This window comes from Monoraphidium neglectum (assembly GCF_000611645.1).
Source record: "Monoraphidium neglectum strain SAG 48.87 unplaced genomic scaffold scaffold01368, whole genome shotgun sequence".
Classification (NCBI taxonomy): Eukaryota; Viridiplantae; Chlorophyta; class Chlorophyceae; order Sphaeropleales; family Selenastraceae; genus Monoraphidium; species Monoraphidium neglectum.
In genome coordinates this window covers 1-14,735 of record NW_014012260.1, presented here as the reverse complement: position 1 = coordinate 14,735, position 14,735 = coordinate 1, and the positions used below count along the sequence as shown (strand labels likewise).

General features: G+C 64.9%; 4 protein-coding genes across 4 annotated transcripts; all 4 read right to left on the bottom strand.

The window, feature by feature from the left end:
* Positions 1 to 515: 515 nt before the first annotated feature.
* MNEG_7634 (hypothetical protein) lies at positions 516 to 881 on the bottom strand (the record flags this gene model as incomplete). Its single annotated transcript, XM_014043896.1, has 1 exon — positions 516 to 881. A coding segment is annotated over one exon (366 nt), but the record flags the coding sequence as incomplete, so codon positions are not given.
* Positions 882 to 2,515: 1,634 nt separating this feature from the next.
* On the bottom strand, positions 2,516 to 7,393 carry MNEG_7633 (Kinesin-like protein KIF23; the record flags this gene model as incomplete). Its single annotated transcript, XM_014043895.1, has 15 exons — positions 2,516 to 2,534; positions 2,676 to 2,791; positions 3,061 to 3,135; positions 3,285 to 3,542; positions 3,813 to 3,938; positions 4,175 to 4,300; positions 4,552 to 4,659; positions 4,871 to 4,985; positions 5,204 to 5,535; positions 5,749 to 5,892; positions 6,126 to 6,186; positions 6,450 to 6,638; positions 6,783 to 6,896; positions 6,928 to 7,062; positions 7,296 to 7,393. 15 exons carry the CDS (start codon positions 7,391 to 7,393, stop codon positions 2,516 to 2,518), a joined length of 2,016 nt encoding a protein of 671 aa, XP_013899349.1.
* Positions 7,394 to 8,161: 768 nt separating this feature from the next.
* MNEG_7632 (hypothetical protein) lies at positions 8,162 to 9,041 on the bottom strand (the record flags this gene model as incomplete). The annotated part of the gene is made up of 3 exons (XM_014043894.1): positions 8,162 to 8,295; positions 8,725 to 8,761; positions 8,928 to 9,041. The coding sequence occupies 3 exons, from the start codon at positions 9,039 to 9,041 to the stop codon at positions 8,162 to 8,164; spliced, it is 285 nt and encodes a 94-aa protein (XP_013899348.1).
* Positions 9,042 to 13,047: 4,006 nt separating this feature from the next.
* MNEG_7631 (hypothetical protein) lies at positions 13,048 to 14,511 on the bottom strand (the record flags this gene model as incomplete). The annotated part of the gene is made up of 1 exon (XM_014043893.1): positions 13,048 to 14,511. One exon carries the CDS (start codon positions 14,509 to 14,511, stop codon positions 13,048 to 13,050), a length of 1,464 nt encoding a protein of 487 aa, XP_013899347.1.
* Between the last annotated feature and the right edge of the window lie 224 nt (positions 14,512 to 14,735).

The window sequence follows — 14,735 nt, the reverse complement described above, 5'->3', positions numbered from 1 at the left end:
AGGCGCCGCCGCCGGCGCGGCGGCCTCGCTGCCGCCGGCGCGCGAGCCGGGCGTGCCGACGGGCTCGTCCAGGGTGGCCTTGGGGCCGGCCGACATGCGGGCCAGCAGGGTCTGCGCCTCCAGCAGCTCCTGCTTGTCGCGCATGGCCTGCACGCCGCGCTCCACGTCGCGCACCGCCATGTCCAGCGCGGTGAAGCGCGCGTGGACGTTCCCGGCCGCCGACTCGTGGGCGTCCTGCAGCTGCTCGATGCTGTCTTTCAGGCTGCCGCAGGCGGCGCCGGTCGCCTCGACGCGGCGGCCCATGTCCTCGAGGACGAGGCGGAGGCTGCGCACAAACTTGGACATAGTGGCCTGAGGGGTCGCGTGAGCAGGTGGGGACGCGGGACGCCCGATGCGTGGTGACGCTGGGGTGCTTGCGGTGTGGAGGGGGCGCCGATTGGAGCGGCGAACATCTGTGACCTGAGTGCTGTGCTGGCTTCTTGTCATGTCAGCGCGACCGCAAACAATACACACACCTGCAGCGGCGACCCGCACGGCCGCTGAGAGCGCTCCCGATCGTCGCTCACCTCGAAAGCGGCCTCGACAACCGTCCTGACGGTTGTCTCCAGTTCCTCCTTGGTGATCGAGGGCGCCGGAGGTTCGCTCGGGGTCCCGTTGCGGTCGCTGATCGCCATCACCTCCGGATCAGGTAGGACAGGGCCAGATACTGGCTTTGCTGCACTATCATTGCTACTCGTCGACTGCTGCGTGGCATGGCGGGGGCTGTGGCCGCTGGCCGAGGCCCTCAGAGCGGGTGCCTGGGCGGGAGGGGCCTTGGCCACTGGCTTGAGACCACTCCCGCCCAGCAGGTCCCCGAACATATCCGCAAAGTCATCCGCCATGGAACCTGGAGAAAGCTAGATCACCCGTGTCCCTAACCAGCAATTTGTGGTTGGTGTTTGCTGCTCTGTCGCTCACAATGCCCTCTATGCAAAAGTAGAAGCACAAGCATCTGTATATGCATTGTGTGGCTGCACAGGACCAGCAGCAGAGTTGCATGAAGCAAGAGCAGCAGCTGCTGTGCAAACATGACGTTCACCAAGGCGGGGGTGCATTGGAAGGCCGCCAAGAGGAGGTACGCCACAGCGCTCCACCAGATGAAAGTTTAGCAACCCTAGCCAAAACAATTATCGTGCCTTCGGATTCCTGCGCCGCGTTCGCAGCGCAACAGGTGTTGGCGCAACACCCGAACCCAATGCCTTGGCCCCCTGCAATCCACCATCCGCCCCCCAACTGCACCGCCGCCGTTTCGCCGCCCTGCCAGCCGCGGCCCCCGCCACCGTCACCGCGTCCGACACGGACACATCGGCAGCCCCGGCTGCCGCCTTGCCCGCCGCCGCCGACGTCGCCGCGAACGTCGCGCGCCGCCCGGTGGCCGCGGCGCGGCGCTGCTGCTGCGCTTCGCTGAGCTCCCGCAGCGCCTCCGCCGCGGGCCGCCACTGTTCCTGCGTCGCCGCCGCCTCGACCGACAACTGAAGCCCCGCAGGGCCCGCCGCTGCGCCGCTGTCGCCCGCTGCGCCGGCCGGGGCGGCCGCGGCAGAAGCATCCGTCTCCTCCGCAACCGCCGGCAGGTGGGCGGGGCCCGGCGCAGCGCTTGCCCGCCATTTGCGCTTTGCGGACTGCGTGTGCCCAGGCCCCATCGCCGGCGCAGCTCCTGCCGCGCCAGCGACGCCAGCTGTCGTGCCAGCGACGCCGGCTGCCGTGCTGAGGCTGCCCGCAGCAGCCCCGCCCGCCAGCGTCGCTCTCCGCGTTCGAGAGCGCGGCTGCGCCGGCGCCTCGAGCGTGCTGTTTGTCGCGAGGGTGCCTGAGGGCCGCGCCTCAGCATGCGTCCCTGGCAGTCCTGGCGGCTCAGCGATCATCGACGCGCCCTCCTCTGTGTCCTCTGCCACCGCATCCAAGCCGCCCTTGGCTGCTGCCAGGCCGCCGAAGCGCACGCGCGTCACAGCACTCGCCCGCCTGCCGCCGGCCCCACGAGGCTGCCGCGGCGCCTCGCTTACATCCGCGGCTGGGTGGCTTGATGCTTGAGTGGCGGCCGCGTCGCTGCTGCTGACGCCAGCAGCGAGATTGCTGGGGGCGTTGGCGAGCTGCTGGCCGCAAGTAACCCTGCGCCGCCTGTTGTTTGCCTTGAATGCACCGTTGTGCTCCTGCTGCTGCTGCTGCTGCTCCTCTTGCTGCTGCTCTTGCTGCTGCTGGTGCTGTGGCGGTGGTGACTCTGTTGACATTTGCACCGGAAGCTGCTGCTGGGCCTGCTCGGACTCTTGTGGCCCGTCGCCCTGCTCTGGGACTTTTGCAAGTGTCTGCTGTTGCTCCTGATGCTGCTTCTGCTGCCGCCGAGACCGTTGCGGCGCCCTTTCGCATGCAGCTGCTGATCCACTTTCCTGCTGCTGCCGTGAATTCAAGGAAATCACTGGCACTGGGTGCTGCTGCCAGGCGGCCACTGCCCTCGTCCAGCGTGCCACTTCTTGATTTGGACTCATTATGCGATGAGCTTCGTCCTGTGGCGGTTGAGTGGGCAATGGGTTTGTTCAATTGTCTCGTGTTGACGAGTATACCTGGGAGCTCGATCACAGCAGGGAATTGCTTGTGCAGTATGATTCGCCCAGCTGCCAGTTGACAAGCTTGAATTGCCAGTGAACATTACCACTATGACAGATTTGAGGTGCCCTGCAGGAAGCATGAGGTCCTTGCTGCGCGCTTGCTCAGCCTTGGCCAGTACATCTGCACGCGCGTCGGCCACCTCTGCCTGCAGCCGCTGCGCGATGAAAGGGATCGCGGGGGAGAGTGGCGCTTCCAATGAGCGCGACATGTGGTGGCCAACGTGAAGAGTGAGCACCTACAAGAGCACACAGCAAGGCGGAAATGCTGGCACGCACATGTCCGCCCATCGTGGGCAACACCACCACAATTCGTTCCCTCTGACACACACTCATGCTCACACAGTCTCAATATTGCACAACGGCCCCCAACCCCAAACGCACATGCATTCTCATCTCTACGCACACGCGCATATATATCACAAACCTCGTTCAGATCTGCCTGCTGCTGTACTTCACTGGCTTGCTGCTGTGCCTCCAGCTGCCGCCTCAGGTGGGTGACCTAAGGGATGGTGGCAAACCGAGCATGTGTGCAACGCTCAGTGCAGCAGGGCGTCAGGTGGCAGTGATGCATACCACAAGCGTTCAACCTCACACGAGAACCTGAGGCGGCAAATCCGCCGTGGTTGAGGCTGGCGCCCAACGACGCACCTCCGTCTGGAGCGCTGCCACCTCCCTCTCTGCCCTGCGCGCGGCATCCTGCGCGGCCCCAGCCTCGGCCGCCGCCTGCGCCGCGTCCTCGCGCGAGCCGTCCGCCTCCTCCCTGGCGCGCGCGGCATCATCCTTCGCACGCGCCGCCTCGTCCCTGGCTTTCGCGCACGCGTCCTTCACGAGCTGCGCCACGTCAGCCATGACCTCTGCCCTGACCTCCGCCTCAACCCCCTCCTTCTCCACCTCCGCGCGCACGAGCTGTTGGGGAAAGGCGTTTGGTGGGCGCTTATGCCTGCGCCTGCTGCTGCGGCTGCAACTCTTTGCCTCTGCAGCGGGGGCAGCCTCACACCTGCGTCACACCACCCTTGAGCATGTCCAGCCGCCCCAAACGTTGGCGCCTCAGCCTCACCTGTCACGGATACCCCCCGTTTCCAAACATGAAACCACACCCCCTCTCACCACACACTCATCCCCTACCACGCCGCCTGCCACCATTCACTCATTCCCTGTCACCCCGCACCCCCGCACCTCCTCCCGCAGCAGCTCCACCTTGCGGTCCATGACGTCCAGATCATACTCCAGATCAGCCTTTTCGTCAAGGAGCTCCTCCACACGGGCCTCCGACGCGACCAGGCGCGCCTTGAGGGCCGCCACCTAGGTGGTTGGGCAGGTGCAGGGGTTGGGAGGTCATAGCTGTGCTTCCCCTGCTGCTCAAGTTTGGACGTCGTGTTGAGCGTGTGCTGATCAAAGCATGCAGGCGCGCACACGCGCGCAAGCGTGTGCATGCGTGTGTGTGCGCGCACGCTTCATGGGAGGAAGAGGTGAGCGGGCGAGTGTGCATGTGTGTGCTGCGTGCCCGTGTGGACGACACTGATGGCCTGTTAACGCACCTGGGCAGCAAGGGCAGCATGCTCCTCGGCCGCCTCGGCTGACACAGCGGCGACGGCCGCGTGCGCGGCGTCGTGCTGGGCCGCCAGGTTTGAGGTCATCTTGATCTTGGAGGCCAGGGCGGCGTACTGTGGGAAGGGAAGGGGGGGGCATTTCAGGGCAGCCGAGGGGCTTTTTGGGTAGAATTGAGGGGGCGGGACGGGGAATAGAACGAGTGACAGGTACTAGCTGCTCGCTGCAGAGGAGCCCCTGCTTAACAGGATGGCTGATCCCCCCCGTCCTGCCCTGCACAGTCACCTTATCAGCAACACGGCAGCCGGTCAATAATGGTCAAATGACGACCAACTATATATAAGTGGAAATACAAGGCCCAGCCCACCTCCAGCACCCGCTTGGTCTCGTTGAACTCCTCTGCCGCAGGTGACACGTTGACCAGCAGCACAAAGCGGCCGTGGCCTGTCAGGATGGCCTTGAACATGTGCGTGATCTGGGGCGGGCGTGAAGGATGGGCGGACTCTGTGGTGAGCGGTGATTCGAGCAAGATGGCAGCGCACATCAAAGCGGTATCAGGGTGGAATCACATGACGCACACACATAAAATCAAGCACGTCTACGACAAGCTCTGCCATCATTGCAGCACATACGCCGCTAGCGGTTTGTGTGGCTCCAAGAAGCGCCCCTTCCCCCCGCCCCCGTACCTTGCTCTCCCTGTAAGGGATGACCTTCTGGTCTGCCGGGTGCATTTGGTTGTAGCGCAGCACCTCCAGGCAGCGCGCCAGCGTCATGAGAGACGAGTTGATGGCCACACTCTCCCTGTAGAGGGGGGAGTGGTGGCTCACATGTTTCTGGCATGATCGCACATGCAGGTGAAAACCATTGCGATGACACCAAGCCTGTTCAAGGACGCTGCCGTTGTCCAGGGCCGCACAATTCACAAAAGGGTGTGGACTGTGGCAAACCTAAACGTTGCCTGATGATTTGCACCAGCTCCCTTGGCCCCCGCTCCCAAACTTATACCCCCAAAAACACACCTTAGCCGCGCCCCAGAGTTGCCCGTCCTTGCCACCCTCTCGCAGCCCGCCAGGTCCACGAAATGGAGGTAGCTGGCCTGAAGCTGCCCACCGTGCGCCCCGCTGGCACCAACCCCGGCCTCGGCCAGCGCCTCCCCGCAGCTGCCGCCGCCGCCCGCCTCGTCTTCTCGCTCGCCGACAGCCACCGCCGCCGCGGCGCCCCGCAGCAGCTTCACCGTGAACACGGCGTGGCTGCGGCTGGAGTGCTCGTTGATGCGCGTGCCAGCGGACTGGCGGGCGCGGCCGGCGCGGCGCAGCAGGTCCAGGGCCTCCTTGGCGCTGCGCACCTCAGCCTGGTGAGGCGTGGCCACACATCAAGCACGCATGGCATCAACGTCAAAACGTCAGCGGTGCACAAAAAAACGTCCGCAGGTGACTGGCAAGATCCCGGCCAGCCGCAGCCAACCCTGTGATGTTGCTCGATTTGCATCTGCCGTAGAGACCACGCCCAGCTGCCGCCGTCAGCGGCCCCACAGGCCGCAGCGCCTGCCGGGTCCCTCACGCACCTCAATCGCGCCCTGCACTGCGATGTGGCGGCCGCGGACCTCCTTAAGCTTCAGGGCCGGGCGCGCCGCCGCCGCAGCTGCGCCCGCGGCGCCGGCGGGCGCTTGTGCGAGCGCCAGCAAGTCATGGACCACCTCATTGTAGATCTGGTGGGCGGCGGTGAGGTGCAGTTATATTTGAAGTGGTTTGAGGGCGGTTGTAGTGATGGGCGAGGTTGTGGAGAGATGGATGAGATTGGATGGGATTTGGGCTGCAGGCTGGCAGCAAGGAGGCATGCAAACAACCAGGCAGCTGCTTCCAGAGCCCAAACAGGAGATCCGCGCAGGAAGGCTGCCCATCAAGGTGGAGGGCCTTGCTCAGGGGCGGGGTCGCGACACACCTCGTATGCCGACACCACCACTCTCGCCACCGCCACGCCGCCGCCGCCCGCATCGCCGCTGCTGCATGCACCCGGGGCGCCCAGCTGCCTGAAGATGTGCTCCAGCGCCTGGGGCACCAACCCCGGCCTATCAGCCGTGCCCTGCGCGTAGGTGACGCCCAAGCCCAGGGGGTGCGGCAATAGTGAGGCTGCATCTGCACAGGCTCGTGCACGTAGCCAGCCCAGCCGCACCGTCACCGCCGTGGGGTTGAGTTGAGGAGGGTTGAGTTGCACCAACCCAGCACGCAGGAGCAGCGCGCGCTGCCGCAACGCGCTTGTCCCCACTGCCGGCTCGCCTGCATGGTGAACGTCTTGCCGGCCGAGGTGACGCCGTATGCCATGATGACGCCCTCCGGCTGCCGCGCCCCCAGGAGGTCTGATACCATGGCCTCTGCCACCCCTGCGTACATCGCCTGCTGGGGGGTGTCCTCCTGGAAGACTCGGGAGAACTTGTAGAGCGCCTCCTTGTTCTTCCTAGGTTGTGAGGAACAGCAGGGCGGCGATGGGAGTGCCAGCGCCCCCGAGCGGAATGCAGAGCACCCAGCTGCTGAGGCAATCGTGGTAAAGATCACGGATTGCTGGGCCGATCTGCCCGGGGGTGCTGGTGAGCCTCGCGACCGGAGCTGCAGCAGCAGAAGCAGTGGCGGCGGCGGCGGCGGAGGCGGCGGCAGCAGCAGCAGCAGCAGCAGCAGCAGCAGCAGCAGCAGCAGCAGCAGCAGCAGCTGCACCCAACTGCAATCGGAGCAGCAGCTACCAGTCGCACCAGACGGCCTTGACCAGTTGGCCCTCCTTCTCGATTGTCATGCACCGCTCCAGCTTGCGGGTCACGGGCTTCACGCGGACAAACACCTGCAGCAGCCCTTTCCTGACCGCTTCGTCGCTTTCACCAAACAGCTTCCTGCAGGAACCAGTCGTGGCACAACAGCAGCTCAACTGCATACCCAGATGTCTGTGCTGTGGTGTGCGGTGCTGTGCATTGCTGCAGTTCAAAAGGGCATGCAGCGTGTGCATGGACGTCGCGCATGGAGTGCATGGACGTCACGCATGGAGTGCAAGGACGTCGTCGCGCCGCAAGGACGTCGTCGCGCCGCACGGACGTCGTCGCGCCGCAAGGACGTCGTCGCGCCGCACCGTGGCAGCAGGGCAGACAGGCGCCCCTGCACTCCTGTGTCCTTGAATTCATCCTCTGAGCAATCAGACCCGACCTCCTCCGCTTCGTCGGCCTGCATGCCGGCCTTCAACAGGACGCCCGGACCTGGGCGTTCTACTCTCCGCTCAACAAAAGCATGGGCGGAAGGGACACTCCAACACGCACAGATACGATAAATGGAAGTTCCTTGACGTGAAATGTAGGATGCAGCACCATGCAGCCGCATGTGTGCTATGGTGGTGAGCCACCTGTCGGCACCCACGGTCAAGTTCGAGACGGTGACTCCGATCTACTCATCATCTTGTGCAGCAGTGACTGTCTTAAAGCTGCTCACAGCTCAATGTGTACCGGTATGCTTGAGGCGAGTGCGTAGCTATCATATCTTTTCGGCAAACATTTGAAAGTTGGTACACGAAATACGCAATCTACCTAGTCAACGCCATTTACCCACCCAGACCCCAATCAGCCATGGCAAACAGGGCCATCTGCAACGCAGTAGAGCTGTCAGGCGGAGTAAAGATGGCAGATTTGTGCAGGTATTTTGAAGAGCGGCAGCGATGGAGGTACGTTGAAGAGCGGCAGCGATGCCTACGCACCGTGTTGAGCGCAGCTGGTACGTTCAGGCCCAGGCCAAAAGCGAAAGAAACAGTGTTACCCAAGAAGGTGATAGTGCTGCCATGCTGTCCTTTGACCAGGGCAATTGCAAAAAACGGGGCATCATTCTGTGCCGCTGTTGTATCAGCAGGCTGCGCAATCATTCATCAGTAGCCCAGGCCACCTGCCAGCAGCCGCTCCGCATCCGTCAAAACATCAGCAGCGGTGCATGGGTGCTTACCCCTCACGCGCATCACCCTGCACGGTCCCGCTCCAACACCAGGCTGCAAAAGTTGGCCGCATGGTCATCACACACGGCGTCCGCCTCGTCGAGGCACAGTTCCATGGCTGCTGTCTCACAAGCCTCTCGCTCCTCCCAGCTCTTACCTGCAGCAGCCGCAGGGTTGAGGTTGTTGATGCGATGCGCAACAACCTAGCATTGGCTGTGACAGCAGCCCAGGCATCGCTTGTGGAGCAGCTTCTAGAAGGTTTTACTGAGTCTCCATGCTGTCGCCCGTCCCTGCCAAGACCCAGAAATTCTTGCGCCGCAGCCGCAGCTCAAGACACAGTCTGGGCGGCTGCGCGCTGCTGCTGCGACGCCGCACCTGAACCAAGACCAAGCCAGCGTAGCCAGACAGGCCCACGGCACTCACGAGCCGCCTTCAACGCACAGCCGGCTCTGCAAAGGCCAGGCCAGCGTGTTTAAGTTTGTGGCGTGCGCCTCGTGGACGGGGGATTCATTGAGCACGTTGGACATTGGGTGACCCCACCTTGCACCTCTTCTGCAATTTGCTGCAACTTGTCTGCTGCAGTCACTGTGGAAGCACTTGCGCTCTTGATCGTTCTTGAACATCTGCGGGCGAGAGAGTCGGCAATGAATACGACATCATGGCGTCGATTGTGCATTGTTCTGGAGAGCTGGGCGGCCCTGCACAGCCCTCCGCTGTGCTGTGCCGCAGACCGTCAGCATCCATTGCAGTCGTCGGTGCCGACCTGCTCTCCTGCGATGTTCTACCCACCAGCTTCGGTCCACCGGGCCCCACCACCGGCTGGCGCGCGAGGGGCACCGGTTTGTCGTACAGCGTCAGGTCGAGCGCCTCGGCCTCGCCGCGCACAGCGTTCGTCCAGCGCATATGACGCGACGCTTGAGACTGAGAGAAGAAGCAGGTCGTTTCAATTGGATCATAGATCCGCAGCAGGGCCCGGCGATCTGAAACTGATCTACGGCCGGAGGCCGTCCTACGGCAGGCATACACCAAAACTGAGGAAATAACGAGACGGCTGGTGCATAGGTGACTAGCTACGGTGTACAAGACGCCCATGACGGGCTGCATCCACAACATGCAGTGGCTTCTGCGCCCAGCATCAGGTCAGCATTGGTCAATCCATCAATTGGGTCGCATGCCACACCTGTACGCGTGCATATAGGCTTGATGTGCCAGTGTTTTGGGGCCAGTGACGCGCTGTTACCATGGATGGCGCATCCATGGCGTGGGCGGTTGAGCGCTTGTGACAAATCAACTCTCCTGGTTGCTGACTCACACTTGAGTACTGTGCTAGACACAGCACCGTGATGCTGGGGCGAAAGCTTCAGTTTACAGTTGCACAGCCAAAACATGACACGCTCATGCAAACTGGTGCTTGGTTTGATAATATGCGCGATGCGACGGAGACTCAAGGGTGGGGGGCAGGCAACCGTGGAGGCTGTTGCCAAAACGGTGGTCTTCAGGACGCGAGGGGCTGGACACCCAGTCATCCGCAAGTGCGCTGTCACAAAACGCATACATACTGTTCAGAAACAAAATGCACGCGTGCGGCTGCGCCGCGCGCACATGGAGAGGCTTGGCTCCCCCGGGCCCGGCACGGCCCGCCAAACAGAAATGCGCTATGAGAAACTACATGCACCCCAACAAAGTAAGCAAGCGATGCACCTCGGCATCCAATTGCAATGCGTTTGCTTCGTGACCTGCGGTTGATATTCGCAGGTCGTCAGCAGCAGCAAGGGTGCCAGAATGCGAGATGGCGCGCGCGGGCGGCCGGATGCACACTGCAGGAGAACCACCGCCACAGGCAAGGGCAGGTGTGCTGGCATGTCGGTCACTAACTCAGCGGTCACACATGGGCGCAAAATCATTGAAAGGGACCGATTACCGCCTGGTTAGGCGTGAAGGGGGCGTGGCTGCACAGCAGCGTGCTCAGGCAGTCTGAGATAGGTCCAGGGAAACGACTGAGGTAAGAGGGCGTGTGTGCATATGTGTGCCGGCTATGCACGTTCTGCACGGCGGCGCACGTGGCTTTGTTATGCCAAACGCAGGGAGCCGCGGCTGCTTTGCGGGGGGTAATGTTGGCCGACAGCTTGCTGACTCGGTGCACCTCCCAGGAGCATGCACGAAACGCCTGCCCGCTCATGGTGACCACCCACTCATCCTGCCCGCCCAATTGTGATGCCCGCCCAGTCGTGATGCCCACCATTCGTGGCTGCACGCCACATGCACACGCCCGCTCAGAAGAGCAGGGCGCAGCGACTGCGGTTTACGCGCGCTCAGATCAACTGGGCGGCGCGGTCCCGCTGCCCCGGCCACGTCGCTAATCAAATAGCGACTGCCTTGGCCCAGTACCCCGCATAAGGCAGGCACGCGGTGGGGACCAGGCGGCGGCCGCCCCTTCCCGCACGCGGCGGCACGCTCCCGTATGTAACTCCCTCGCCGCCGCCGGCCTCCATCTGCCGGCTTATGCGTCCAAGGCAGCGCCCCACATCGGACCGGAGAAACGCCCACGCGTCCTGCACGCCACTGCCGCCGGCGCCGGCGAGGTTGGAAGCCTGCGACTGCACGTGCAGCACGTAGCTCTGCGCCTCCTTGAGCCACTGCCGCGCCTCCTCTACCAACAGCATGCCGCCTGGAATGAAGGTTGTTGCACATGGGAAAAGGATGACTGGGTGATGATAGGAGGGGAGGGGACACCAGGATGGGCCATGCACGGGTGGATTCAGGGCCATGCTGAGACACCACAAGGAGGGTTGGCATGTGAGCCGATGCGGGGGGGAAGCGAAGCCGCCTGTCGCAGGAACTCACCCGCTCCAACCGCCACTGAGGCTGGCGACTCGCCAAGCCCGTGATCAACCGTCACAATTGCGCCATGCAGTTCCTGCAATGCCGATGTCAGCTGCCTGTGCGCCGCTGCGACGGACTGCGTCCCGCACGCCGCTTCCAGCTCTGCCGCGGCGTTGCGAACGGCGGCCGGCAGCCGGCTGCCGGCCTCGCTCGCGCACAGACGTCGCAGCACCGCAGGTCGGGGGCCTGCGCGATGAGAGCAGGGGGTGTTGGAGGCGAGGTTGGTGACAGATCTTACGGTGGATAGGGATCCGCAGCAACGGCCAAGCTGCAGCAGCAGTGTCGGTTCGGTAGCACCAGGGACAGCCGCCAGGGGCCACGGGCGGCAGGTGGGACCGAGACTGCGGCAAGTTCAGGTATCTGTACAGATTATATATACGCGGGCACACGTGGACCCGTGCTGCGGCGCTGAGACGGACCTAGCAGGTGCTGCGCGGGAACGGTCTGGTCCTCCGAGGAAGCGCACGAGCCCTCACTAGCTGCCCGATCAGAGCAACTCTCATCTATGCTCGAGCTGCTGCAGTGCACGGGCTGCTCCTTCTCCCTGGTGGGCGACGGGGCCAGCGCTGGTCGAGGCGGCCCGCCCGCACGAAAAGGGCGTCTGTGTATCATTAGGAGATCCTGGAATGGGACAAAGCCGGTCGACACGAGCCGGAGCGCTTTTGGCGCCTGCCGGAGCGGATCTACGGTGGTGCTGTGCTGGAACAACTGATCAGAGGCGGTAAGGAAGACCGTTTTGAACACACACTATCACAAGCTGAGCGATGGATAGGTGGGAGCTCCTGGTACTGTACGTGGGTGCGCTTCCTGTGCGGGTCATCCCAGGGGAAGCTGCCTCAGTTGTTGCCCTCTCTGCAGCCAGCTCAGGACAGCAGCATGGGCCATGCAGGTTCATACTGCCTGCCTTATGTAAGAGCACAGGTGGTAATCTCCCATGCGATCCCAGTTGAACATGCGTGTGAGCTCGCATTGTGCAACATGCACACGCCCCCGTCACAAACGAGACCGCAGGCCCCAGGCGTGTGATCACTGTCTGTTTTCCATATAAATCAAATATGGACGTTTTCAAGGACAAGAGCTATATTACACTCTGCATCAGGGCAGGCCAATCCAGGGTTTTCAGGGCCAAAATAAAGTGCTTCACAGGCAAAGATACGGCCGGCACTGAGGGTCAAGCGGAGCCAGCTGGAATGCTGCGGTCAAGATGAGTCAGGTTACGGCGTGCAGGCTTGCGACAGGACACGAGGGGGGGGGGGGGGGCGCCAGCAGTGGCATCCACTCGCTCCCAGTGACCGCCACAAACAGCGCTGCAGCGGCCCCCCAAGAACATCAGAATGCGTGAGAAACCAATTGAAGGAGAAAAACCACGAGGGAGGGAATGGGGGACGCGACCTGGCCACACCTGGGACGCGTCTGTGCACTTTGACACGACTTGCCGCCTGACGCGGCCCGCACTGGCCGCAAGCCTGCCCGCCTGGTGGCCGGCCGCGGGCCGGGGGGCGCGCGGCTTTTCAAGGGCGGCGTTGCGCTGGGGGCGCCCTTTTCAGGCAGGAAGCATCGCACTGGCGAGCATGGTAATGTGTATATGTATGGGTCAACGGCGAAACCCCGCGTTGACTGCAGATGCGGCGTTGTAGCCTGTGCTGCACTGCAAGCGCGAGCGGCAGGGCAAGAATTTCCTACGGCTTGGCGCCGGCGGACGGCGCGGGTATCGCTGCAGCGGCAAAGCCGCGAACGTGGGGCGGCTATAAGACTGGACCTCGAGAAGTTGTGGGGGTGCTCTCTTGCGCCGGCCGGCGGGGGGCGAAGGTGCAGATCAGAGGGCGTGTGCTCGCTCACAAAACTGCGCGGCGGGCGGAGGCCAGCGGCGGATGAGGCCGCATCGGGCGCATCGCCCCGCGGGATCCCTTGGTTCTGTTGTTGTTCTAATGCTCCTGATTGTTGCTGAACTGCTCGCGCCAGCGCATCTAGAGGGCAAGCGGTGGATGATAGCGGGTGTTGGGAGCAAAAACGGACGACAGGCCCTTCACACAGCGCCACCTCCCGCTGTAATGCAAGCTGCAGCAGCAGCTTCCGTCGCCGCCAGGACCTCTGCCGCAGAGGTGACAGGAGACGCCGCGGCTGCGGCGGCCCCGTCAACGCCGCCGGCGGCGGCGGCGGAGACAGGAGCTGCTGGCGCTGGCGCCGCTGCGGCGCCCTCCTCGGCTGTCGGGGCTGCTTCGCAAACGGCCTCGCCCGCCGGATCCTCGGCCTTCACCACCTCTGGCTGACCGTCTGCCGCCGCTGCCGCCGCCGCTGGGTCCTGCACAGCCACGAGTGCCGCGGCGGGAACACCAGGTTCATCTGCAGTAGTGGGCGGCGCGGAATCCTCAGCTGCGGCAGCGGCTGCGGCCGCGGCGGCCGCCGCCGCGGCCACCGCGTCGGTCATCGAGGGGATCTGCATTGGCTGCCCGTTGGGCGCCCGGTAGGTGAGGTGGCGCCCGTTGCCCGACCGCTGCGCCGACGCCGGCGGCGGCACGACCGAGCCCAGCGGCGCGGCGACGACCTGCCGGCCTGGCATCACTACGTGCCGCGGGTGCGAGCGGGGCACCAAATATGGCTGCGACACGCTCGAGCCGCCGCCGCCGCCGCCGCCGCCGCTGCCAGGCGGCCCCCGCGTGATGACGGGCGCGCTGCGCCGCGACAGGTGGGCGGCCCTCGCCGCCGCCTCAGCGGCCGAGGGGCCGGCAGTGCCGTCGTGGCAGAGCTGGCCCAAGGCAAGGAGCGCCTCTGCCTCGGCCTCATCAAAGGTGGACGCGCAATGGGGCCCAGCCACATCTGCGGCGAGCGCCTCCACGCCGCCGCCATGCGAGCCGGAGGCGCCGCCGCGGCCGGCGGCGTCGTACGCGCCGTCAGCGGACGCGTCGCTGCGCCACTCGTCGTCGTCCTCCCCGCTGCCGCTCGTGCTACCGTCGGCGTCCGCGTCCGCGCGGCGCCGCTTCCCACGCCCGCGCCCTCGGCCGCCGCTGCCGCCGCCGCGCGCGCGCTGAGCCGCGGCCCCTCGCCCCCCGGGGGCCGCGTCGGGCGCGGCGCCGTGCTCAGCGCCAAACGCGGCTGGTGGCTCGCCATCGGTCCGCCCCTCCTCCCCGTCGACCGCCATCCCCGCGCCGCCGTTGCTGTCGTGGCTGGCCGCGCCGCCCAGCGCCTCTGCAAACTGCCCCTGGCCCACCATCTGTAGCAAGGCCTCCAAACCGCCGGCCACCGGCACCGGCGCTGTTGCCGCCTCAGCCGCCACCCCTGCCTCAGGCACGGCCGCGGCCGAGCTGTCGCCTGTTGTCGCCGCCAGGAGCGACAGCATATCAACGCCGCCGCTGCCGCCACCGGCGGCGGCGGCGACGGGGAGCGGCGCCGCGCCCGGGGCGGACGCGCCGCCAGCGCCGGCCAGCAGCTGCAGTATTATGTTGGGGTTTGCCGTCGCCGCAGCAGCCACCGCGGCCGCGGCAGCTGCCATGCCGGGCTGCGTGAGCGCACCGAATAGCGGCAGCTGTGTGGCCAGCGAGGGCGCCGAGGCGGCGAGCAGCGTGGCCACGGCGGCCTGCTGCTGCTGCTGCTTCGCGATGAGGGCAGCCAGCGGCTCGGCGCCGGGCGTGCCCGCGGCGGCCGCCGCGATCGCCTGCAGGCCCGCCGCCGCGGCGGCGGCCTGCGCGGCCGCGACCGCGGCGAGCGGGTTGGCGG